Source organism: Bicyclus anynana, chromosome 21 (assembly GCF_947172395.1).
Source record: "Bicyclus anynana chromosome 21, ilBicAnyn1.1, whole genome shotgun sequence".
Lineage (NCBI taxonomy): Eukaryota > Metazoa > Arthropoda > Insecta > Lepidoptera > Nymphalidae > Bicyclus > Bicyclus anynana.
In genome coordinates, this window is record NC_069103.1 from 1,113,817 (window position 1) to 1,139,996 (window position 26,180).

The 26,180-nt window shown below is 36.7% G+C and overlaps 2 protein-coding genes across 6 annotated transcripts in view; one reads left to right on the forward strand and one right to left on the reverse strand.

Moving 5' to 3' along the window:
- The window catches only part of LOC112044633 (kin of IRRE-like protein 2), a 140,274-nt gene that overhangs the window by 45,324 nt on the left and 68,770 nt on the right, over positions 1-26,180 (reverse strand). The gene's annotated exons all lie outside the window — the stretch shown is intronic.
- On the forward strand, positions 1,766-24,270 carry LOC128199265 (uncharacterized). 2 transcript variants are annotated; one of them, XR_008251916.1, is made up of 3 exons: positions 1,766-1,923; positions 3,846-9,621; positions 24,140-24,270. XR_008251916.1 is itself a non-coding variant. In XM_052888065.1 (2 exons), the coding sequence occupies exon 2, from the start codon at positions 3,931-3,933 to the stop codon at positions 9,301-9,303; it is 5,373 nt and encodes a 1,790-aa protein (XP_052744025.1). In that variant the 5' UTR covers positions 1,766-1,923; positions 3,846-3,930; the 3' UTR covers positions 9,304-11,315. The 2 variants fall into 2 exon arrangements, 1 of the variants encoding a protein (XP_052744025.1); XM_052888065.1 differs by lacking the exon at positions 24,140-24,270 and having other exon boundaries at positions 3,846-11,315.

The window sequence follows — 26,180 nt, forward strand, 5'->3', positions numbered from 1 at the left end:
GAGCATAAAAGTTAATTTTTGGATTCATTCGAGCATAGCATGTGAACATAAGGGTTCTTTAATTTCCTTTCACGTTGTTCAGTACCTCCAAGTAGGAGCTCTCAAGCTTAATCGTCTAGACTTAAATTGTGAGTTAAGGATTCATGTATGAATCAGCGAGTGCTGGGATTCTTTTGTTGTACGCCAAGCACGGCTGAAGAACAGCCAATGCGTGTTATGGCTCTGACCTATCTCACTTTACTTTAATATAGTAAAAGAGCCTAAGAGTTATTTTTTGGATTCAGTCGAACATAGCATTAGCATGTGAACATAAGGGTTCTTTAATTGCATTTCATGTTGTTCAGTACCTCCAGATATGAGCTCTCAAGCTTAATCGTCTAGACTTAAATTATGAGTTAAGGATTCGTGTATGAATCAACGAGTGCTGGAATTCTTTTGTTGACCCCTTAGGCTTGACTGTCTAGGCTTATATTACGAGTTAAGGATTCATGTATGCATCGGGGAGTTCTGGGATTCTTTTGTTGTACTCCAAGCACGACTGGAGAGGCTGAAACGGATGGTACCTGATGGTAACTTGTACCTCTTCCTCGTCAGATGCCATTTTACCATCATGTAAGATCGAAGTCAAAATGTAACATGACCTTTACTTTAAATTAATTTATTAATAATAATTTACATAAATAAATAAAAAATAAATTAACTACAACAATGTTTGTTCTTTAACTTATTCTTGACCACTGTGCCAATTTGGGTACACTACACTTAGGGTAGATAGACAAATATGTCTACCTACCCTAAGTTTAGTGTACCCAAATTGGTTAACAGAGTTTAATGTTTGTACTGTGTGGTAGAATCTTTGCAAATAGTCAACCGACGTTTCGAAAGTGCTTGTAAACTTTAATAAATGAATTTTGAATCATCATCATCATCATCATATCAGCCGATGGACGTCCACTGCAGGACATAGGCCTTTTGTAGGGACTTCCAAACATCACGATACTGAGCCACCTGCATCCAGCGAATCCCTGCGACTCGCTTGATGTCGTCAGTCCACCTGGTGGGGGGTCGGCCAACACTGCGCTTACTAGTGCGGGGTCGCCATTCCAGCACTTTGGGACCCCAACGTCCATCGGCTCTTCGCACTATGTGCCCCGCCCATTGCCACTTCAGCTTCGCAACTCGTTGAGCTATGTCGGTGACTTTGGTTCTTCTGCGGATCTCCTCATTTCTGATTCGATCACGCAGAGATACTCCTAACATAGCTCGTTCCATCGCCCGCTGTGTGACTCTGAGCCTTCTTATGAGGCCCATAGTTAGCGACCAAGTCTCGGAACCATAGGTCATCACTGGCAACACGCACTGTTCGAAGACTTTTGTCTTCAGGCACTGAGGAATTTCGGACGAAAAGATGTCGCGAAGTTTCCCGAATGCAGCCCAGCCGAGTTGGATTCGACGGTTCACCTCTTTCTCGAAATTGGACCTACCTAACTGGATCATATGTCCTAGGTATATGTATTCGTCTACAATTTCGAGTGCAGCGTTCTCAACTATAACTGGGTGGAGCGATACATGAGCATTACACATTATTTTTGTTTTGCCCATGTTCATTTTCAGGCCCACCTGTTGAGAAACGCTGCTGAGGTCATTGAGCATGGTACTAAGGTCATCCAGAGTCTGTGCCATGATGACTACATCGTCCGCGAACTGTCGCGAAAGCGATTAGACAGATAATCGTAAGTATCGATTATAGAGTACATCTCTAAAGAATTGTCACATCACTACCGACGCGGGACGTTTGACGTCTATGGTTTTGGCGGGTCGGCAGAGAGAAAAAAGTGTGAAAAAAGTTAGCAGAAAAGATTACAGTGGTTAGAAGTGTTAGAAGATCTTAGTAAGTTTAGTTTGAAATAGGCCAGCAGTTTGGTAAGTGAAATTGTTATCATGTTGTCTAGATATAACCAAACAAATGTTGGTGCAAATGAGTTAATAGCACAATGACTGTTTGCGGACAGTGTATTAGTACTCAACAAAAGAATTAGTAAGAGACATTGCGAGGCTTGGGGTGGCTATAGGGGCGGTTGGAGGCCACTTGGGGTGAAACCCCAAAATCAGTTATTAGATAGCCAACTCTATTGTACTGGGAGTGATGGCTCAGAGATTAGGTAGCTAATTAGACCCACTAACAGGCAAGAGTAGTGGAGGACCAGTGTTCATGTAATTAGACCCACTAACAGGCTAGAGTAGTGGGGAAGCAGTAATATTAGAAAGGTAGCATGGTTAATGCTACAGCGAACACTGGTCAATCAGTAAATTAGATACCCACTAACAGGCTAGAGTAGTGGGGGCCAGTACTATTAGTAGGCATCATGTTTGGTGCTACAGCGAACACTGGTCAATCAGTAAATTAGATATCCACTAACAGGCAAGAGTAGTGGAGAACAAATGATCAGTTACTTAGACCCACTAACAGGCTAGAGTAGTGGGGGCCAGTACTATTAGTAGGCATCATGTTTGGTGTTACAGTACACTGGTCAATCAGTGAATTAGATCCGCTATCAGTGTGAATGGTGGATAGTTAGTAACTAAAATATAGAAGGTAGGTGTGTATAGTATAGTAAACAATAGTAATGTTTTGGGCACACTATGATCATTGGCCCAGCAATTTAGACAATGATATTGTAGTATTTACAGAGTTACATCTTTACTTAGTTGCAATGACTTATTTAGAGAATACTTATAATTGTTATGCAGTATGAATTAACTTAGAATAATCGTCCAGTACCTCTGGTTAGATGTACTTGGCGACATGGTGGAGACGCTGGGATATTTTATAAAAACATTAACATTATTGTCTGTATTTTCATAGTACATAATGAAGTCTAAATGTTTAAACACTAGCAATGTGGCAAAAGTAATATGCCATAGTTATTATAAGTCAGAATATGTCTCTATACCTTGATATTTAGTGTAATAATTATGAATGTAAACATGTACATGATGTTTACATCTGTTGGTATTAATTATTTATATTTAACTTAATAACACATATTAGGATCATGCTGTTAACTCTTAGTTAACACTTATAACATGGTATCAATTATAATTCAATTACAATTTTTTGTTAATTTAACTAACATTCATCACTTTGTAAACATACAAAACAGAGTGTAACATTCTTTTGTAATGTAATATTGAGAGTTATAATTAAAATATTCTTAAAATTAGCCAGAATGAACATTTATTAAAATAAACAAAGAGTTTTTTAAACTAGTATGTAATTAATGGCAAATATTTTAATAGGGTAGTATTATTATTTATTGGAGCATACTATTAGTCATACTATGAGCATAATTATTTACATAAAGACAGTTAAGATACCATGAGGCTAATAAAGAAGCAAAGATAGTAATGTTGGTACTTTGGGATTTAGATCAAACATCAAAGTACAGCAATATGCCTACTTATTAGTACTTGACTTATGCCTTAATATTGAATGTATGAAAAAAAAAGGGGTTATTTTTTACAAAAGTTTAATATTGAATAGTAAATTTTTAACCTAACTGTATATGATGGTGTTTAAATATTTAAGTATAATATACATACAAAAAAGTATGTTAATCAGGTACTCTGAATTTCCTTAGAATGAAAACAATCCTATAAAATAATGCAGTTTAATTTAATATGAGTCATAATGAAGTGAACCATAAGAAATAACAAAATATTTACCTTTTTTGATACAAATAGGTACAGAGTAAATAGAGTTTAAGAATACCAAGTCTTAGTACAGCCGTTTTAGTTTATGGTCATATTATTATGCAACTCTGACCTACTGAATTTTGTTTTAGATCAGAATTTTGGTTGTTCATAAGAAACAGGATGGATTGAGTGTCTGTTTTTGGGTTATACTGTATTAAAAAAAAAAAAAAAAAAATGGAAGTGGTCATCCAAACTCGGGTAAAACTGCTTTACGAGGCCGTTCAAACCCATATAAAGACAGCTCGAGATATGCTTTTAGACTTTGTTAAAAGTGAAGAGAATGTAAGAAAGTTGGAAGTTATTAGTGCTAAATTAAAAAGTGGCAATGATAATTTTGTTGCGGAAATGCAGAATTATTATAAGGTACTGACCGCTGCACCCGACATAGATGAAATCAACCAGTTTTCTGTAGTGCAGATTCAAGCGGAGGAGCTGATAACAGAAATATGTGTAACTCTTAAACAAAATGAAAGAAAACCAAGTTCCACCACAAGCGACAAAGTTATGGATGTTACGGCTAAATTACCAAGGATGGAATTAGCCAAGTTTAATGGCAATATCTTAAAATGGTATGAATTTTGGGACCAGTTTGCTTCAAATGTGGATAGCAGAAATATTTCGGACGTTGACAAATTACTCTACCTGCATTCAGTCCTCGAAGGAGAAGCCAAACAGGCCATTATTGGATTAGACACCACGAGCAAAAATTACAGCGTTGCTGTAACCACATTAAAAGAGAGGTATGGCAAAGCAAGTGCAATAATTGATGCCCATTATGTTGCACTCTATAGAATTAAATCAGCTCCTACGAATAACATAAAAGATAGTAGATGTGTTTTAAACGAAATTGAGAGGCACCTTCGAGTATTGAGTTCTTTGGGTGAAGACGTGAATCATAATCATCTAAGAGTCATGATAATGGAAAAAATTCCTGAAGACCTTATTTATGAAGTACGGATGAAAATGTGCGGAGAAGATGACTCTATTGATAGTATAAGAAAAAATTTAGAATATATTATATCAGCCCGGGAAACATCAAGCAGATTCAAGAGAGAAGGGACTGATATAAAGAACATGGAACGGTCTGTTATCGAAGATAAATCGGACCAGGAAAATTTTACATTACGTTCTCTACATGCTAGATCTGAAGTAGTTAGTGGCAATAGTGGTAGTAGACAAAACAAATTTACTACTTGGAGAAAAGACAGATCAAAATTTGATAATCGTCAGTTAAACAAATTTAAACGACCCTCTCGAAAAAGGCCATATGAAAACTCTGACAGGACTAACGAACCACCTAAAAGGAAAACTATCAAATGTATATTTTGTGGACAGGTGCATTTTAATGATGAATGCACAACATATATATCAATACAAGATAGAAAGTCTCAGTTAGGTACACGCTGTTTTATTTGTTTTGGGGACAAACATAAAGCTGATAGTTGCCGTTTTAAACAAAAGTGTAGACATTGCGGTAGATTCGGCGCCCACAACCGTGCACTGTGCCCCACGAAATTTAAAGGACAAAGTAAAACGCATCATACAGATAATCTACATATTAACACTGAGATAGCTGATCTCAGTGTTACTACAGTGTTACAGACTTGTTTAGTAAAAGTAAGCTCAAATACTGATTCAACACAGTTACCAGGTAGAATACTACTTGACTGTGGTAGCCAACGCTCTTATATAATTGAATCTTTTGCAAATTCTTTAAAGTTACCTATAATTGAAACTACAAATTTATCAATATTTACTTTTGGCGCGAAATCACCACATCATATCGAAAGTCCTATAGTAAATTTCAATATCACCACACGAACTGGTATTAAACGACTAATATATGCGAATGTAGTACCCCACATTACACGTGACATAAAAACGCCAAAATTTGATAAGTCAGTTGATGTACGGAATGATATTAGATTAAAAAACCTAACGTTGGCAGATGATGGGTCACGTGGTGATGAAATAGATATTTTGTTGGGTAACGATTATTATCACTCTTTATTGTTACAAGATAAAATACCAGTTGCTCAAAACCTATTTTTAGTAAATTCAGATTTTGGATGGGTATGGTCAGGAAGTTTCAATAAGATGCCTGACAAGTCAGATCAGTTAACTGTACTTACTTATTTTCAATCAAATGGTAATTTTGATAACAAGTTAAACATACCAGACCTTCCACTAAAGTATGATGATGTCAAAAAACTGTGGGATCTTGAATCAATAGGCATAATAGACTCACCTAAATTGACTCGTGATGAAGAGGCCATAAATCAATTTAATGAAACCATTCAGTTTAAAGGTGGTAGATATTATGTTCAATGGCCTTGGACAGTGTTTCCACCAAATCTTCATGATAATTTAGGTTTAGCTTTTGGCCGTCTCAACAGTTTGTTAAAACGTTTAGATGCTACCACAATCAAAGCATATGATCAGGTTATTAATGAACAAATACAAAGTGGGGTTGTTGAAATTGTACCAGACCCAAAAGCTACACAAAGCCACCCAGTCCATTACCTTCCCCACCATTGTGTCTCCCACAGAGACAAACCCGGTAAGCTACGAATAGTTTACGATGCCTCAGCCAAAATTAAAGAGAACCATAGTCTCAATGAATGTCTATACCGTGGACCGTTAATGTTGGAAGATCTTACAGGGTTATTAATTAAGTTTAGACAACATCGAATAGGAATTGTAGCCGATGTGGAAAAGGCTTTTCTTCAATTAGGGCTGCAAGAACCAGATAGAGACGTCACGAGATTTCTGTGGCTGAATAATATTAACCATAGATCTCCTGATAATATTTTATATTTACGGTTTTGTCGCGTACCATTCGGAGTAATAGCTAGTCCATTCTTGCTGAATGCTACGATTCGATTCCACCTAATTAAATTAAAAAACGAAGTGGCAAAACAATTAGCAGAAGATATATATGTAGACAATATAGTAACATGTGCACAAACTGTACAAGAGGCATGTGATATATATACGATAGCCAAACAATCATTTGAACAGCTTTCAATGAATTTACGTGATTGGAATTCCAATTCTAAAGAACTGTTGTCCCATATACCTAATGAATTTGTAGTAAGTGATCAAGACAGACATGTTAAAGTATTAGGGTTGATTTGGGACATCGATAACGATAGTCTTCATATTAAACCTCAACGAGATAATAGTGTAACATACAATGTAAAAACAAAACGTGACGTTTTAAAGGTTATAGGTTCGATTTATGATCCTTGCGGTTTTGCAGTACCTGTGATGCTATCCGCAAAACTATTTTTTCAAAAGTTATGGAAACTAAAGAGTAAATGGGACGAGAAATTACCGGACGAGTTATTAGGCGAATGGGGAGAGATAACAGAAAAGTTTAAATACATAGACAATATAAAAATTTGTCGTTATTTCGCGCGAGATTTGGACATAGAAATGCTGAGTAATAACATTCAATATCAATTACATTGTTTTACGGATGCATCCTTAACATCTTATGCGGCAGTCATTTACCTACGTAGCTCCGCAAATAATAATAATAGTGTTAATTTTGTTATTGGCAAGTGTAGACTAGTACCTCTAAAGAACAAAGATAATTTACAAATTCCTAGATTAGAATTACTAGGCGTACTTATAGGACACAGATTAATTAATTACGTGTCAAAAATATTACGGCTTCAAATTAAAGCACAATATTTATGGACTGATAGCCAAATTGTTTTGAGCTGGTACAAATCAGAGAAACTACTCCCACCATTTGTTTCACGTAGAATTGCTGAGATAAAACAAAATAGATCCCTAGAAATCCGGTATGTTCCAACAAAACTTAACCCAGCAGATGTAGGTACTAGGGTAGAGAGGGTAGAGTCCTATCAGGAATGGCTTAAAGGTCCTTTATTTTTGATGGAAGACTCAAAACAGTGGCCAACACATATCAGTCACGAGATAGTTCAGATGCAAACCTTTTTGGCCGGGGAGGGTCGTAAGAGTCCAACGTCTACGAATAACTCCGATGAAACAGAACGAACACTTGAAACAATTCAACACTCTGATAGTCAGACAGAAGATATATTAAAATTACAAGCGGAATATTTTCCAAAAGAAGTAGGAGGATCTACAACAGACTTATCTAGAGTACTACAATTATATAAGGACCAAAATGGAATACTAAGATGCAAAGGTAGATTCAGATACACTAATTTAACGCATGATCAAAAAGAGCCAATCTTGCTTCCTAAGAATGCAGAATTTACACATAATATTATTACTGAGTTGCATCAAAAGAATTACCATGTGGGTGTTTCGCATACATTGGCCTTACTAAGGGAACACTTCTGGGTTCCACATGGACGATCAACAGTTCAAAAAGTGATTAGAAAATGTCAACAATGTGTTAAATACGGAGGAGGTCCATTCAAACTACCAGCAATGCCTGACTTACCAGCTGAAAGAGTAAAACTGGGCTTACCTTTTCTCTTTACGGGTTTAGATTACTTTGGCCCTCTTTATGTCAATGAAATGACTCTGGAAAAGAGATGGGTATGTCTATTTACATGCTTGACAATTAGAGCTATTCATATGGAAGTTGTGACAGATTTAACAGCTCAGGAATGTTTGTTGGCAATCAGGAGATTCGTAGCGGTCAGAGGTTTACCTCAATTGATTCTATCTGATAATGCTACACAATTCAAACTTACGGCCGACGTTTTAACATCTGATTATTGCATACAAAATAATGTGCGTTGGAAGTTCATCCCAGAATTAGCGCCATGGTTCGGCGGCTTCTACGAAAGACTTATAGGATTAGTGAAACACAGTATGAAAAGAACATTAGATAAGCATACTATAAACCACAATCAGTTATGCACTGTGATTAAAGAACTTGAGGCAGTTATTAATACCAGACCATTAACGACAGTAGGGACTGAGCTAGAACATGTATTAACACCAACAGATTTTTTACGCATAGGCGGGCCAGTTGTAGCTCAGATCTCGGATCGAGATTTTTTAGAATCAGCTATAGCGACTAAGTCGAATTTGATTGAAGGTTGGAAACGCGGTCAGACTATTCTTTTAGAATTCACAAAGATGTTCAATAACCAATATTTAACCAGTCTGCGAGAGCGACATGACAGACATCGGCAGCCAAGGACTGTAGTCGCTAGAGCACCTAGATTATCAGAAATAGTACAAATAAAATCAGACAGTAGTAGAGCACACTGGAAAGTCGGCAGGATTGTAGAGTTAATTAAAGGTTCAGATGGAGAGATTAGGGTAGCTAAAGTAAAACTACCCAATGGAGATACTTTGACACGGTCCATAGGCCATCTTTTTCCATTGGAGTTGGATGATCACGATAATACAGTAACCCTGAAGGATCCAACACTAACAGAAGATCAAACTACGGAAAACAACCAAACTTCGGAGCAAGAAGAAATAGCAACAGACGCAAATAAGCGACCTTCGCGTGCATCAGCAGTAAAAGCCAGAGAGAAAGTCAAGGAGTGGACTGCACAGCTAATGATTAACTTGTTTGAGCAGTGAAGGAATTCTAGTTCTTAGATAGTGACAGAAAGTAATTTAGTGATTGTAATAAATAGTCAATTAGTAAAGTCAAAGTTTTATTTCCTTCTGCTGGTGGCAGTGTCGCGAAAGCGATTAGACAGATAATCGTAAGTATCGATTATAGAGTACATCTCTAAAGAATTGTCACATCACTACCGACGCGGGACGTTTGACGTCTATGGTTTTGGCGGGTCGGCAGAGAGAAAAAAGTGTGAAAAAAGTTAGCAGAAAAGATTACAGTGGTTAGAAGTGTTAGAAGATCTTAGTAAGTTTAGTTTGAAATAGGCCAGCAGTTTGGTAAGTGAAATTGTTATCATGTTGTCTAGATATAACCAAACAAATGTTGGTGCAAATGAGTTAATAGCACAATGACTGTTTGCGGACAGTGTATTAGTACTCAACAAAAGAATTAGTAAGAGACATTGCGAGGCTTGGGGTGGCTATAGGGGCGGTTGGAGGCCACTTGGGGTGAAACCCCAAAATCAGTTATTAGATAGCCAACTCTATTGTACTGGGAGTGATGGCTCAGAGATTAGGTAGCTAATTAGACCCACTAACAGGCAAGAGTAGTGGAGGACCAGTGTTCATGTAATTAGACCCACTAACAGGCTAGAGTAGTGGGGAAGCAGTAATATTAGAAAGGTAGCATGGTTAATGCTACAGCGAACACTGGTCAATCAGTAAATTAGATACCCACTAACAGGCTAGAGTAGTGGGGGCCAGTACTATTAGTAGGCATCATGTTTGGTGCTACAGCGAACACTGGTCAATCAGTAAATTAGATATCCACTAACAGGCAAGAGTAGTGGAGAACAAATGATCAGTTACTTAGACCCACTAACAGGCTAGAGTAGTGGGGGCCAGTACTATTAGTAGGCATCATGTTTGGTGTTACAGTACACTGGTCAATCAGTGAATTAGATCCGCTATCAGTGTGAATGGTGGATAGTTAGTAACTAAAATATAGAAGGTAGGTGTGTATAGTATAGTAAACAATAGTAATGTTTTGGGCACACTATGATCATTGGCCCAGCAATTTAGACAATGATATTGTAGTATTTACAGAGTTACATCTTTACTTAGTTGCAATGACTTATTTAGAGAATACTTATAATTGTTATGCAGTATGAATTAACTTAGAATAATCGTCCAGTACCTCTGGTTAGATGTACTTGGCGACACGAACCGCAGTTGAGTGATGTACTCGCCATTGATGTTGATGCCAAGTCCGCCCCAGTCCAGAAGCTTAAAGACGTCTTCCAGTGCGGCGGTAAATAGCTTCGGAGAGATCACATCTCCCTGACGCACTCCTCGCTGCAACTGGATTGGCCTCGTAGTCTGATCCTGAATACGGACTGACATAGTGGCGTTTTCGTACAAGCACTTCAACGCTTGGATATACCTGTAATCAATTCGGCATCTCTGCAATGACCTTAGCACAGCCCAGGTTTCCACCGAATCGAAGGCTTTCTCATAGTCCACAAACGCTAAGCAAAGTGGCTGGTTATACTCGTGAGTCTTCTGTATAACCTGCCGCAGCGTATGGATGTGGTCTATGGTACTAAAACCTTTTCGGAAACCGGCTTGTTCGGGAGGCTGGAAGTCGTCAAACCTATTAGCGAGACGATTCGTAATGACTCTCGAGAACAATTTGTAAACATGGCTTAGCAGCGAGATGGGTCTGTAATTCTTCAGCAAGGTGTTGTCACCTTTTTTGAAGAACAGAACCACCACGCTCCTATGCCACGCCTCAGGCGTCGTGCCCTCGTGAATGACGGAATTGAACAATCGCTGAAGGACTTTAAGTATCGGTTTTCCACCCGCTTTCAGGAGTTCTGCTGTGATTCCGTCCTCACCTGGCGCCTTATTGTTCTTCAGGTGTTTGAGAGCCACACTAATCTCGTATAGGCTGACGTCCGGGATATCTTCGGTATAGTGTCGGGTCAACTTGGCTCTGGGGTCTTTAGCCAAGTTGTCAACAGGCTGCTGAGTAGTCGAATTTTGAATACTTTCAAAAAATCTACATGTACCTACGTCATACCAAAAATTTGTGACAGAAATATTCAAACAGTAATTTCTCCTCGACAAACTTTACATTCTCCATAAAAACCAGTTTACTACCCCTCATTATAATATACATAATTTTATTATATTTAACAAGCTAATATAAAATTCATGTCGTCCATTATAGTTTGAGAGCATAACATTCTCAAAAATTTTTAATAAAACCGTCATATAAAGCGAATCGCCCATTCGCTTCATTCAATATTGTTGGATGAAGCATGGATACACGTAAAAATTATTATAGTGCAATAAATTACTGGCGATTGGCTTAGTACCTCTATTTTAAATACTCTCGTAATATAACAAAATCTAAATAGGTAGCAAACACTACCTAGTTATTGTACCTACTTGGGCTTGGTGTACAAGCACTTCAGCCCTCCTAACAAAGTGGCACGCCGATTCTCTTTCTACGATCGCTTACGCTTCAAAAAGTTGAAAGATGTATGGGAATGACATTTGCTATCGACAGGTCACGTGATCAAGAGCTGTTATTCCCATACATCTTACTAGTTTTCGTAGCGTTAGCGATCGTAGAAAGAGAATTGACCATTAGGCTAGGAGGGCTGAAACATCAAGTTTCACTATTTGCAATGATATCACCGATAAAGGAAGGCAGAATCTTTTTTTTTTTTTATTTATTTTTTACAAGTTAGCCCTTGACTACAATCTCTCCTGATGGTAAGTGATGATGCAGTCTAAGATGGAAGCGGGCTAACTTGTCAAAGAGGAGGATGAAAATCCACACCCCTTTCGGTTTCTACACGGCATCGTACCGGAACGCTAAATCGCTTGGCGGTACGTCTTTGCCAGTAGGGTGGTAACTAGCCACGGCCGAAGCCTCCCACCAGCCAGACCTGAACGATTTAAGAAAATCTTAATCTGCCCAGCCGGGGATCGAACCCAGGACCTCCGTCTTGTAAATCCACCGCGCATACCACTGCGCCACGGAGGCCGTCTCTACTGAGAAGAGCAGTAATAATCTATGCTATATTATATGTTATATTATATAGAGGAATGATTTGATAGTTTGTATGTTTGTTTGCATTGAATAGGTTCTGAAACTAATAAATCGATTTGAAAAATACTTTCACTGTTAAGAAGCCACACTATCCTTAAGCGCTATAGGCTATATTTTATCTCAGTATTTCGACATATACGGAAAGCACGCAGGTGAAACCGCGCGGCGTCTGCTAGTACTAATACTCGTATAATAAACTCAACAGAATCATCATTCTTAATAACGTACGAGTAAAGTACGAAGGTTTGGCTGGTGGGAGTCTTCGGCCGTGGCTAGTTACCACCCTACCGGCAAAGACGTACCAAGCGATTTAGCGTTACGGTACGATGCCGTGTAGAAACCGAAAGGGGTGTGGCTTTTTATCCTTCTCCTAAAAAGTTAACTCGCTTCCATCTAAGACTACATCATCACAAATAAAAAAATAAAAAAAAGGAGTTAGATTTTATATTTTATTCCCCTTGTATCTAGATGAAAGCCGATCCAAGTGACTCCAAGCATCTTTGTCATTAATAAAATCAATAATTGTATATTAAGCTTGGTATTAAAAGTTGAACACATTTCTTGACCTTTTGCAGTGGCAGGTCCCATAACTCAATAAGTACGTATAATTTGTCCCACAAGTAACTAATCGTAAGTACACGCTTTTTAATTTGAAGAAAGAGAAGAATAAACATAAACATAAATGATAAATTCTGAGAAGAATATAAACAGATGCCAATAGACTCGTGTTAAATAGAGCCAAAAATCAACCCGCGATTTTGTTTGCCTTTAGACCTCCTTAATTCGACTCTGCAAACAACAAAATCCGTCCTTAGCGGAAGTCTATTAACTATGTACTGTAGGTATATAATGTCGTTGGCTAACAAATACTACCTCACTGACAAATTTCATCTTTATACGTCAAGTAGTTTCGAACTTCCGGTATTATTCGTTATCAACCCTTAAGTATACGGCTCACTGCTGAGCTCGAGTCTCCTCTTAGAATGAGAGAAGCTAGGCCAATAGTCCACCACGCTGGCTCAATGTTTGAGACACGTGATATTTAATTTCTTCGGTTTTATATTATTTAGATTATAATATGTATATCTTTGAGTATTGTACAGTAAAATAAACAACAAATAAGCAGATAGTTTTATAGAGAGACGGCAGTTATATAAAAATAACGAACTTCTTTATGGCCAGCTCTCTAGTCTACGTCTGAGTAATTTTAAAGAACTTCTGTTTCCCGGTCGAGTTTACTGAGGCTTCTTTACGACTGTCCCGTACTGTTATTGCGTATGAACATAGTCTAAGAGACCGTGGCATTGTTGATATATTATATTTAACCGACTTCCAAAAAGGCGGAGGTTCTATGTTTGTCTTGTATCTTGCATGTTTCTTTTTTCATCATCACAATATTCACTATCAATTCAAATATACTTATTTGTCCTAATGAAAACATGAAAATCTTTTATGTCATATTTTTTTTTGTTTGTCTGGATGCAGGCGGCTCAGGATCGCGATGTTTGGAAGTCCCTACAAAAGGTGTTTGTCCTGCAATGGACGTCTATCGGCTGATATGATGATGATGATGAAATTTTTTAACATCAACACTTAGCCATAATCGAATAATCGTCCATCATTGTTCATTTACGAAGTTATCCTTGAAAAATTTTTTCATTGCCATCAGAAATAAACACGCAACGTATTTCGAATATAGTGTCGTTAAAAAAAAATGCACTGTTATTGTTTTATTTTGTATTAACTATTACTAATATAATATAATAAAGTCTAAAATAAACTTAGCATACTATTCTATGTACTTTTTTTGAGTTGTGTTGTATTTTTAATTTTGGGCGTCGCAAATAGACTTTCATTTAACCTCATACAATATTTGAACGAGAGTTTTTTTAACGTCCGTTAAAAAAAATCTCGTGCGAATGAGGGCTTAAGATCCCACACTCTATTAACAAGTCTACAATACGCCTACGCCCATAAACTCAAGTGTGAAATCTTATTTGTAATTATACCGATAATAACCATACCCTTGAGTCTGAAACACAGTGATGCAACTTTGCAGTGGAAATAAGCCCATAAAATAACATTATAGTGTAAGAGACAGTGGCAATTAAAGGTTAAATCTTTAACGGTATAGGGTCCCACTAAACTTTGATCAGTCCAATCACAGACAGAAAATATATACAAAAATTGGTTTTCTGTGTTGTATAGCTTGAATGGCTAAAATCGATTTTTGTATATTTTATTCAAAGTAAAGACACTTGATTTCTCTCTCTTCTATTAAAGTATAGTATAGAAATATAGATAATGTAGGGCCTTTGAAACAAATATATACAATGACAAGTTACTATCCTTGACTGCGTTAAAGGAGAAATTTAAAGAAATTAATTGTGGACAGTTATGTAAAATGGTGGTAAACAAAAAAAAGTAACCTTGGCTATGTTTGTAATGTATAATATTACTAGCGAACGAAATTCAGTTTTTCACAAATCCCGCGAGAACCATGGCATTTTCCGGGATGAAAAGCCTATGTGTTAATCCAGAGTAAAATCTATTACCATTCCAAATTCCAGCCAAATCGCTTCAGCAGCCGCAGCATAAAGGAGACAAAAACGTCCACACTTACACACAAACTTTCGTCTTTATGATATTTGTTTAAGATAAGATTGTGATTACGTAGGTCTGGTCGCACAGGATTTTTTTCTAATAGTATTCAGTTACAAAATGCACACAAGCAATAAAGTCACACAAATCTGCGCCCGTGTTACATTTCGTTAATAATTACATTGTTTATTATGCATCAGCAAATTCACTCATTCTAATTTATGGATTGCAAATAATTTGGACGCAACTATGCAAATTTGGGCCTGTCATGTGTGCAGTGTGCGAATTTAGTGTAATAATAAACACGATTCGAGCTTCTACACGCGGAAATTATTATAAACATAATTGCTTTACACGATATTATACAATATACACAGTGACAACATTGTATTAATTTAGCCATAGGTTATTACAAAAATAACTTTTGCCAACAGTTTAGCTCCCGTTAATTTAAATTTTCAATATTATATTGGAATACAATTGACTACGGAACGCTAAATCGTTTGGCGGTACGTCTTTGTCGGTAGAGTGGTAAAACCACGGCCGACGCCACCCACCCATCACTTCTCAAGTTTCGCAAGAGTGAAAGAATTTTTCAAATCTGTTGAGTACAGTTCTGAAGCATAATCAATGCAAACAAACAAACAATCATTATCAACCCATTCCTCTTTATCGTTATCAACCCATATTCGGCTCACTGCTGAGCTCGAGTCTCCTCTCAGAAAGAGAGGGGTTAGGCCAATAGTCCTCCACGCCGGCCCAATGCGGATTGGCAGACTTCACACACGCAGAGAAATAAGAAAGTTCTCAGGTATGCAGGTTTCCTCACGATGTTTTTCTTTCACCGTTTGAGATACGTGATATTTAATTTCTTAAAATGCACACAACTGAAAAGTTGGATTTTCATGCCCCGGGCCGGATTCGAACCCACACCCTCCGAAATCAGAGGCAGAGGTCATATCCACTGGGCTATCACGGCTCTATATAATAGTAATATATATGAAAGAATTGACACTATAGTCTGGCAAGATCGTTGATAACACTCACATGATATGCGGGCGACATGGGGAAAGACTACGCGGGTGTGAAATCGTGCGTACGGGGAAGTGAGGTGCATCAGTCGTGGGTTTTTCATTCATCGCTACACGCGCCCCGGCGGAACATCGAGAGTGTTACGAACGAAGTTGCCAAGTTATAGTTATGAATATTTTAACAGGGGGATATAAAAATCTTGCTAAAGAACATCAGTCTTGAATAAAATTAAATTATATTACATCGGGAGTCAAGTAAAAAGGCAATTTTTCATGTATAATGTACTGCAAGTTATGTTGGCAGCACTCCAGTTAAACTTGGCGCATAATAAGAGATTTCCAAAGTTCACCGATGCTTATATGAATTCTAAACTTACTACCAGTTACAACTCTTGGCAACTAGATTAATTGCACAGCGACTGAATGACCGAGTAACGAGTGTAAAAAATACATATAAATTCCTTTGCTCTTTAAATTAAATAGGTACTGTTATTTCCTTTTTTAAGCGCACAGTCATGAAAAATTTGCCAGCGATGCAGTTCGTTTAATTTCGGAATTTACCGCTACACACAATAAAACAGTATATTTTTTTATTTTATTTTTATAATTTTGTATTTATTGCTGGCTTTTTATATTTTTTGCTCTGGCCTGACGTTTCAAAGGTATATGTAAACTAAAGCTACTGTTACATATGCTCATTTCAAGCACGAAAGCATGCTACTATTGTGCATGTGTATCACAACATTGGTAATAATAAGCATGCTTATTTCGAGCTTGCTCAAGAATCAACAGTCGTGCGATTTATGAGCATGCTACTGCTGCGCGGGTGGAAGGGGGCGTGCTTTTAGCGACTCTAGAACAGGTTTGCTTATTGAGTGTGCTAGTCGATCAGCATTGCTATTCTGTATTCTCTTCACCTTCTTCTCTCCCTGTCTAACACTATACTATAGACAGAGAGCGATAGATACAAATTAGCATGTGTTATTGGAATGTTTGCTATAAGCATGCTTATTTAGGAGCATACTTAAAAATAGCATGCTTATTGCTAGCAAATGTAAACTGATGATAAGCATGCTCGTATGGAGCATACTTAATAGCACGTTTTTAGCATGCTATTTTAGAGCATGTGTAATAGTACCTTAAGCCTACTTGAAATAAATGATTTTTGACTTTGACTTTGACACGACATCAAAAACAAAAATCTCATTACTATTCATAACTCCATTACTCCACCAAGCGAAAGTCTACGCGGTCAGAAGAAAAGGCTCAATAAATTGCCGACGTTGAAACATTACCGTGGGTGCATTTGGCTGTCGGCCAACGGGTCCGGGTTCGGTGCCAGGCCAGTTCTTAACGATCACCTGATATAGAGTCCTAACTTCTAAGCTTTGTTGGGCCCTGTTGCGTCTTGATAAATGATCTTTTACTGTATAACGGATGTATTGCATTAAAAAATGTACTACTCTATATATTCTATGCTTCTATAAGTAATGATAGTAAACATTGTAAAAAATAATTATTTCAAAAGAGCAACTGTTGTTGACGGAGAGACAGCAACAGCCAGACCTTCGTCAATAAAATTAATAATAAGAGCTAAGAGTTTTTTCGGCTCATGCTCTATACTATAGATGAGTACCGTAACCTACTATGTAGTTTGGACCGTAGTGGCTTTAGGAGATAGCAGGTTTCAGGGTAGAGTTAGTTAACTATTATACATTGACATTTTTTTATAATATTCTGGCTGTGTAATTTTTTATTATTTTTAAATTACACCTTGTTAATTGAACAGGTTTATTTTTTGCATAAACATAATACAATAATTTATAAGACCTACGAGTATGTAAGAATTTATCTTTATTTTGGTAAATAAAGAATGATTTGATCTGATTTTATATTTTTATCGGCAAATGATATCCCTATCCACCATCAAGTTGGCTTCATGGCAACCCTTGGCTACAGACGCTTGAAGTTTCAAATTAAATAGTGGTTTACGAAAGGTTCTCATTAAGCTAAGTAACTGGAGACTGGGAATATAATTTCTCATATTATGCCGAGGAAAATATATAAAAAATACACTTTATTCTTAGACGGTTGAGGGTCTGGATCCTTAAACCCCGCTACCTCCCAAAACCACCACGGTCCAAACTCCATAATTGGCTACCGTACCTTCTTATGGTAAGGATTCTTCAATAAGGAAGTTAATAACGAAAGCCAAACAAACGTAAGCTTCCGCCAAAACTATAAATCAGTTTATTAGACACCATATTAATAATTTTGAAACTTATCCAGTATTGGAAATATTGGAACATTTAATAACTGAGACAAATTGCAATTAAGCTTACGCAAGCTAATATACACTGTCGAAATATAATTTGATATCTCGAACGTTCTAGAATAATGCAGCAATATGAGATAGTGGAGCTTCACGGGAAAATGTTTCGCGTATGGAAAATACGACCCCGGAAGCTAAGTGGAAATCTCGCGCGAGAAGTAGGAAAATGAATTTTCTTATTGATAGAATCCTAACTTTGGACTTTTTTATTTGCTAAGTATTTTGAAAATACCTTAATTTTTAAATCCAATTATTAAGCAGTTTTATAATAACCATAAGATTGTTTAACTATAACACAAGTGGGTAGAAACAAATTTTTACCATATGGAATTCATCAATTGTGTAGTAAATGTTTTTTGTTTGAACTTATGTAGGTCTAGCTTAAGCGCATTAGGTATATGCTTTATGTTCTGTGGGTCTGTGTGTTCTGTGGGTCTGTGTTGGGTGTTCTGTGGGTGGTCCGGCTTTAACTATCTTGGGAATCTTCATAGTAATACACCCAAGCCTACGAAAGATTTTTGTACTCTTGACATATACATCCTGCATAACCAGTGAAGTGTTTCACTGTTTATAGGCGGCATTTCATTTACCATCACGTTGACTTTATGCTAGTGTGGGACGCCCTCTAGCTATATGGTCCAACAACATCAAGGTAGTAGGTAGTGGCTGAATGAGGAAGGCGGAGGATCCTCGGTACGTCAGTTTTTACCATTAAAAATCAGTTTTCCAATTAATTTTTACTCAGAGAACTTTTTTTGAACCAGTCTTTTTACGCAATCAGTTTGTAACCATGTAATTGGTGGGTATCTGGAATACAACACGAGCCAATGTCATCTGTATTCAGGTAGCTTCTGTATCTGGACGTTAGCCAGACTAGCCCTTACTAGTTGTTTGATCTCTTGAGGGGATGCTGAATAATGGAGGGGTACAACTAAATTGGTTTTCATTTGTTTCGATATCAAACGTCCAACCAGCTTTGGACTGTACGAAAGTGAAGTTGATATGTGGTCCATTTTATTTTGTTACTAGCTGACGAATTCACGCAGGAATATGGGGATAATATATAGCTTATAACCTTCCTCGATAAATGGGCTATCTAACACTGAAGGAATTTTTCAAATCGGACCAGAAGTTCCTGTGATTAGCGCGTTCAACCAAATAAACAAACTCTTCAGCTCTATAATAATAGTAAACATGAGAAATTATCTAATATACACCAATATTATCGTGCTAGCCGTGATAGCCCAGTGGATATGACCTCTGCCTCCGATTCCGGAGGGCGTGGGTTCAAATCCGGTCCAGGCAAGCACCTCCAACTTTTCAGTTATGTGCATTTTAAGTAATTAAATATCACGTGTCTCAAACGGTGAAGGAAAAACATCGTGACGAAACCTGCATACCAGAGAATTTTCTTAATTTTCTACGTGTGTGAAGTCTGCTAATTCGCATTTGGGCCAGCGTGGTGGACCAGGCAAAGAGTCTCCTCTCATTCTGAGAGGAGACTCGAGCTCAGGAGTGAGCCAAATATGGGTTGATAATGATGATGATGATTATCGTGCTGGCTGTGCCCCGCAAATTTAGAACCATCAAGTTTCGCAATCACAACTTCAGTTCTTTACCGTCCATACATTTTAAAGTAATTAAGATTAAATTACCAAAGTTTAATACTTCTAAATTAGCTTGCGAAGTCTACAGTTAATTTGGGTCTACAAAGAGAATGCTAGCGGAGACTGTGAGCTGCAAAGCCTTTTATTATGTATCCACCCGCCAATCAGCATTGAACCAGCCTGACAGATTATGTCTCGGAAAATCCTTTAGGGTCACCGCAAACTGTTATGAGCTGAAAATTATTATTGGTATTAAATTGTATTAAGTTTAAAAAATAAAATAATAATAAATATCTGTTGTTTAGGTAAGTACTTTATTTACATTTCTTTTATAATTACTTTATGTAATATAAGTAAACGCTAAACTGAAATTTCGAAAGCGAAAGCAACATGATTATTGATTATATCGGATAGCTGTTAGATTAAACATTATTTTATTACACAATTAAATTATGTAAGGTTCAGTTTTAGAAATACAACATTTTTATTTATGTTTATTGCTTACTAGCGGACGCCCGCAACTTCGCCCTCGTGGAATTCAGTTTTTTGAAAATGTCGCTAAAACCATAGACTTTTTCAGGATAAAAGGTATAATTTAAAATTTTAGCCAAACCGGTTTAGTAGATGCATCGTTAAAGTGCAACAAACATCCAAACAAACATCCAAACATACATCCAAACATACATCCAAACAAACATCCTTACAAACTTTCGCGTTTGTAATATTAGTAGCATTAGTAGGAATATCAGCCTATGTAGATGGGCCATTACATGGCCAGGCCTTACTACTCATAGGAAAGGCTATATAAAACATAAACCCACCAAGCTGCACGAATGTGGGTTGGATGGCCTAATGCGAGCAAAAAATGGGTCATAGAGTTTTTAACCACAATAGTTCGTTGAATATACTACATTAAAAACTCCTTTGATATGAAGAATGATTCATCAATTTAAATTAATTATTTTACAAGTATTTTGTGCTGCTAATAAATTTAGGGATTCTCATTGCATCGCCTGACCAAACGGCCACCGCATATTGTAAAGTTACAACGCTGTGACAACGAACTTTCCATGGAAACTTCGTTGTTAGTGACATTTTAGTATTGGCTCCCTATAGAAATAAAGTTCAAATTTATTTATTTATTTATTTGGACCACCAACAAAATTATATGGACACAGACTTTAAATATTTTACAAATAAGGGTAGCTTAACAAACTTAACACACATTATTTTACTCATAGGTAGCCACAGCACGCAAAAAGTACATATAGTTCGTATGAATAATTTTAAAATTGACAAATAAAAAGAAAAATACAAAATATTAATTTAAATTTACACATTTTCACATAATTCGAGATTTATAGACAATTATTATTTATTTCACCGACATGTGTTAAATAGTAGATTCGCACTCCTATCTGCGTTGACCCTTATCTACGGGAAATCTTTTAATCCAAAAGAGGCGACATTTTCTCGACTGCAGAACACTAATTAATTATTCCATTTAAATTATTTATTTTGTTGAGTTCAAATAAAGCGTAAATTAGGTGTGCGGTTGGAGATAAAGTTTTCCTAGCTGAGCCTCTCGCTTTCACTCGCGTAAGTCCCGTTACTGATCACAAAGGGATTGGTGATTGGGTTGCAAAGTAGCCTATAGTTTCTCGTTGAGTAATGATTTAGTCACAAACTTTTTTTTTTATTTATTCTGTACAAGTTAGCCCTTGACTACAATCTCACACACATGGTAAGTGATGATGCAGTCTAAGATGGAAGCGGGCTAACTTTTTAGGAGGAGGATGAAAGGAACGCTAAGTCGCTTGGCGGTACGTCTTTGTCGGCAGTGTGGTAACTAGCCACGGCCGAAGCCCCCACCAGCTAGACCTGGACAAATTAAGAAAACCTCAATCAGCCCAGCCGGGGATCGAACCCAGGACCTCCGTCTTGTAAGTCCACTGCGCATACCACTGCGCCACGGAGGCCGTCAAAACATCTTTAAAATACTATCTGAGTTTTCTGAAAATTTCCAATTATCCTTCATTGTATAAACTAAAAACGTGCAAAGTTTCATTACTTTCGGCTTGACAGTGCGGTCGACACATAGAAGGATAGATAGACAAAAATAAAAATAACAATATCTTTTGGCTTTAGTATCGATTATTTATTATATATAGTACCCTCAAACATGTTTTTAAATATCTTCAATGAACAGAATTGGACATGTTTTAATTTTTTTATTAGTACAAATTCAAACATACAAACTATCAAAATAAAGTTCTTATAAAATATTCAATCTTCTAAAACTATTTTCAATTTTATCTTGCCAATCACTGGAGCGCAAAAAGACTTGCGTCCAAAACTTTTTTAATTCTCCAAACAGCCTCCACGGTTATTGGTGAAATGGATTCCGCACATTGTGGGCCCCGGCACTTAGTAGATTAACAAACACCGGTCAGTTTTGTAGTAAAATAACCTCTTGATATGCAAATACAACGGTTTTGTAATTCAGATTAGAGGTTGGGTACGTGTGAAGTAATGGATACGTGGTAAAGAACCGTGTATCGCGTACCGTGAATCGTGTACCGTGTAAGGCATAATCGTGAGCGTTGCAGAGATAGATTTCGGTTTCCTCCCCACCACACTGCTTTCCTAAATAAGAGCATCTGCATGATGATTATTAGAATATATAATAAATTACCAAAGCGTATAAGACAGGAGAACAATTTAATTAGTTTTAAAAATAATCTGCGTAGGTTTCTCCTGGACAATGCGTTTTATGACGTAAATGAATTTTTAACTTTGACATTTTAATATAAATTTATTCTTTTGACAATATGATGTAAATTGATTTTTGATTCATTTATTTTTTATTTGTATTTTCTTTTTTTCAAATTAATTAATATTGTTCTTCTATTCATTATTAAAAGTAATTTCTGGAATGACATAATATTTACTGTAAATGTAACTAATATTTTGCATGCCAATCGGGCGTGATACAGAACAGATTATATTTATTTGTTAAGACCTTGTAAACTGTATCAGCAAATAAAGGATTGTATTTGTATTTGTATAAAGAAGCTTTGGGTAAGGAGTGCTTTTTTTCAACAGCTGCGGAAAAAATAAATGTGCAAGGGGTTATTGCAGTTGTTATTCTGACCACGCAATAGATGAACGAGCTGCATTCATCATCACAGAAACTAATACGCGAGCGCTTACACAAACTATACGTAGCTCGGTCGTAACGACCAGAGTGCCTAGTGGAAGTTTTCAATATTTTTATACTGTTACTATCGCGTTAACGTAAACGCGAATTTATATGGAATTGAAACAGTTGTGCAGTAGTGCCACTAGATGGCGCTGTTTCAATTCCTTAGAAATTCGCGCTTACTTTAACGCGTAATAGTAACAGTATCAAACTGCCACTAGGCCCTCAGTGCAGTAGGTTAGTTGACACTTTTTTAAGTGTTTTAAATTGTTCGTTTGCGTTGTATTAGATTGAAAAAAATATTATAATTTTTTGAGACGTGTTTACATAAAAAAAATTATTTTTAAATATTTTTTTGACAGTACGAACCAACACGCTGTCGGCCATGATGGCTTAACTGTTTCAGGAAGTCACGTTAACACTAAACCTTAACCAAACGTTTGACAAATTTATTAAGAATTAATTAGTTTGACGTTTATTCCTTTAGCGACATCTAGTAACATATTGACGTCACAAAATGGATGACAGTATTTTTGAATTAATTGATTATGAAACAATCCAAACTTTTTGGATCAGTTTGGATCGTGCCACGATGCAAGAACCAGCTCATGACTAAGGGCCCCGTATGATTTCGAAACTAGTCGGGCATACTCCGACGTAATATCACGTGAGTTTTAGCCGTGTTTCATAATCAATTAATATGAATAACACTCACGATAGTTTAAATTCTAAAAAGTATTTTTGACGTTTGGAAAAAATTATTCAAATACATTATTTTTAAATTAAGTTTTGTATGAAATCCTTAACATTTATTCATTAATATCGATATATTTCGGACCCTTATTCCATGTTAATTAATGTCTGAAGTGAATATTGTTTATATTTAATTTGAAACGAGTCAACTACCCTATTTGATAATGCGGCCAAGTGCGCGATTTTCACTTACGGTTTTTTTTTCAGATAACATGGTCGTTGAGGCCACTGGTCGTGGTCATGATCGCCGCCTAGTGTGCATGGTGCCTAATAAATAAGGAAAAATCATGTATGAACATTTTAAAAATGCGTCCATAAATAAATGTATTTGAATAAAGTCTGAAAGACCGAAGTTTTGATACTTTCAGTGAACTTTTCCATTACTTCTGTTCGCAGGAAGCACTTAAGTATAGTTTAACGCGTTATATCGAAAAACTATCTCCACAGAGCGAACGTGTGGAGGAACTTTGACCTCTATTTGTCTCTGGGGTAAGATATAACTCTGGTGAATATGTCAACGAGATTTACATGAGGAATAGAGCGGCTTTTCTGTAATAATTATTGTCACAAGTTCACACCTCATGTTGGTTTGTGATTCAGTTTAACAGACTCACTTTTTTCTTAAATGTCTCAGTGTAAAATAGATAAGTCTTGAATTATACTTTTGACCTTCGAATTTATCTAAATTAGGTAATGAATGGCCTGGCAGTAGGGCAGCCTTAGCTATTTACCATCATTCTAGTAAGGATAATCATTGTCATTGATTTCAGCCGCTGGTTCACTCCTGGACTAAAGTTTCTTGCGAGAATTTCCAAACACAATGGTCTGCATCCGGATACTCCCGGCAACTCGGTGATGTCAATGGTACACACTACGTAGCGTCATTTCACCTTGGGAACCCAACATCTATTGGCTCTTCGAACGATGTGCTCCAGCCTCAGACCAACTATTGTATAGGACCTCCCTCGCTATACGTTAATTTTCTGTCAAAGTATCAACGATCTAATGCGATTATAAAAACTTTCTCTACAGCATCGATGTTTCATTGTTGTAATCGTGTTCGTCGTTTAAAGAGCTCCGTAAAAATACCTTTTTGTGTAGTTGAATAATGTAAAAAACGAGCAAATACTTGTAGTTTAATAAAAGTTATATTCCAAATCTAAGCTCGTTTTCCTTAGAAAATGACAGAAAATTTCGTTTGTGAACATGGGTGCGATACTGGTTCTTCTATAATTGGTCTGAGGCTCCAGCCATTGCCTTTTTACGAGTAGCTTTACGACTAACTATTTTTCCAAATTTCTTTTTTTTTAATTTTAAAATTTTGCTAGTACAAGATTTTATTTAAACAAAACTTACAATTTCATTTTTTATCACTTTTGTCAAGACAAATTATTGCGCCTGATATGCAAAATTTCGTGATAATTGGTGGAGTAGATAGCCTCAACTACTCCTCTAATTATTATCATATTATACGTAATAAACAAACCAAAATTCATATTTTTAAAACGTTGGTTAGTCTCATCTACGAGCTGATGAGTATATCTTGGGTGTACGTCAATCTTTCGCCCCATTAATTATTGTGACCCATTTTATTGGACACTACACCAAGTTATGTTATTGATACTGTTCCGTCCTATATCAGCCTTTGTAATTTATGGCACAAGGGTCCGGGATTAATAACTTTATTATTAAACACTCTTCGGATGGGTATACTTCAGTTATGACAAAGGAAATTTTACTATGAAGAAAATTGTTAAACAATATTGTTTTAAAATGCGTTTGTTTTTGTTCTTTACTATTTTGTTGTGTTTTAGACAACGAAAAGTTTTTTTATTTTTTTATTCTTTACAAGTTAGCCCTTGACTACAATCTCACCTGATGGTAAGTGATGATGCAGTCTAAGATGGAAGCGGACTAACTTGTTAGGAGGAGGATGAAAATCCTCACCCCTTTCGGTTTCTACACGGCATCGAACGCTAAATCGCTTGGCAGTACGTCTTTGCCGGTAGGGTGGTAACTAGCCACGGCCGAAGCCTCCCACTAGCCAGACCTGGACAAATTAAGAAAATCTCAATCTGCCCAGCCGGGGATCGAACCCAGGACCTCCGTCTTGTAAATCCACCGCGCATACCACTGCGCCACGGAGGCCGTCAAAAGTTGTTAAAAGGAACTGAATTTTTTTAATAAATTAAATTAAAGTGAACAAATTAAAGTTACTAATTTTAATAAAACTGCTAGTGCAAGTTGA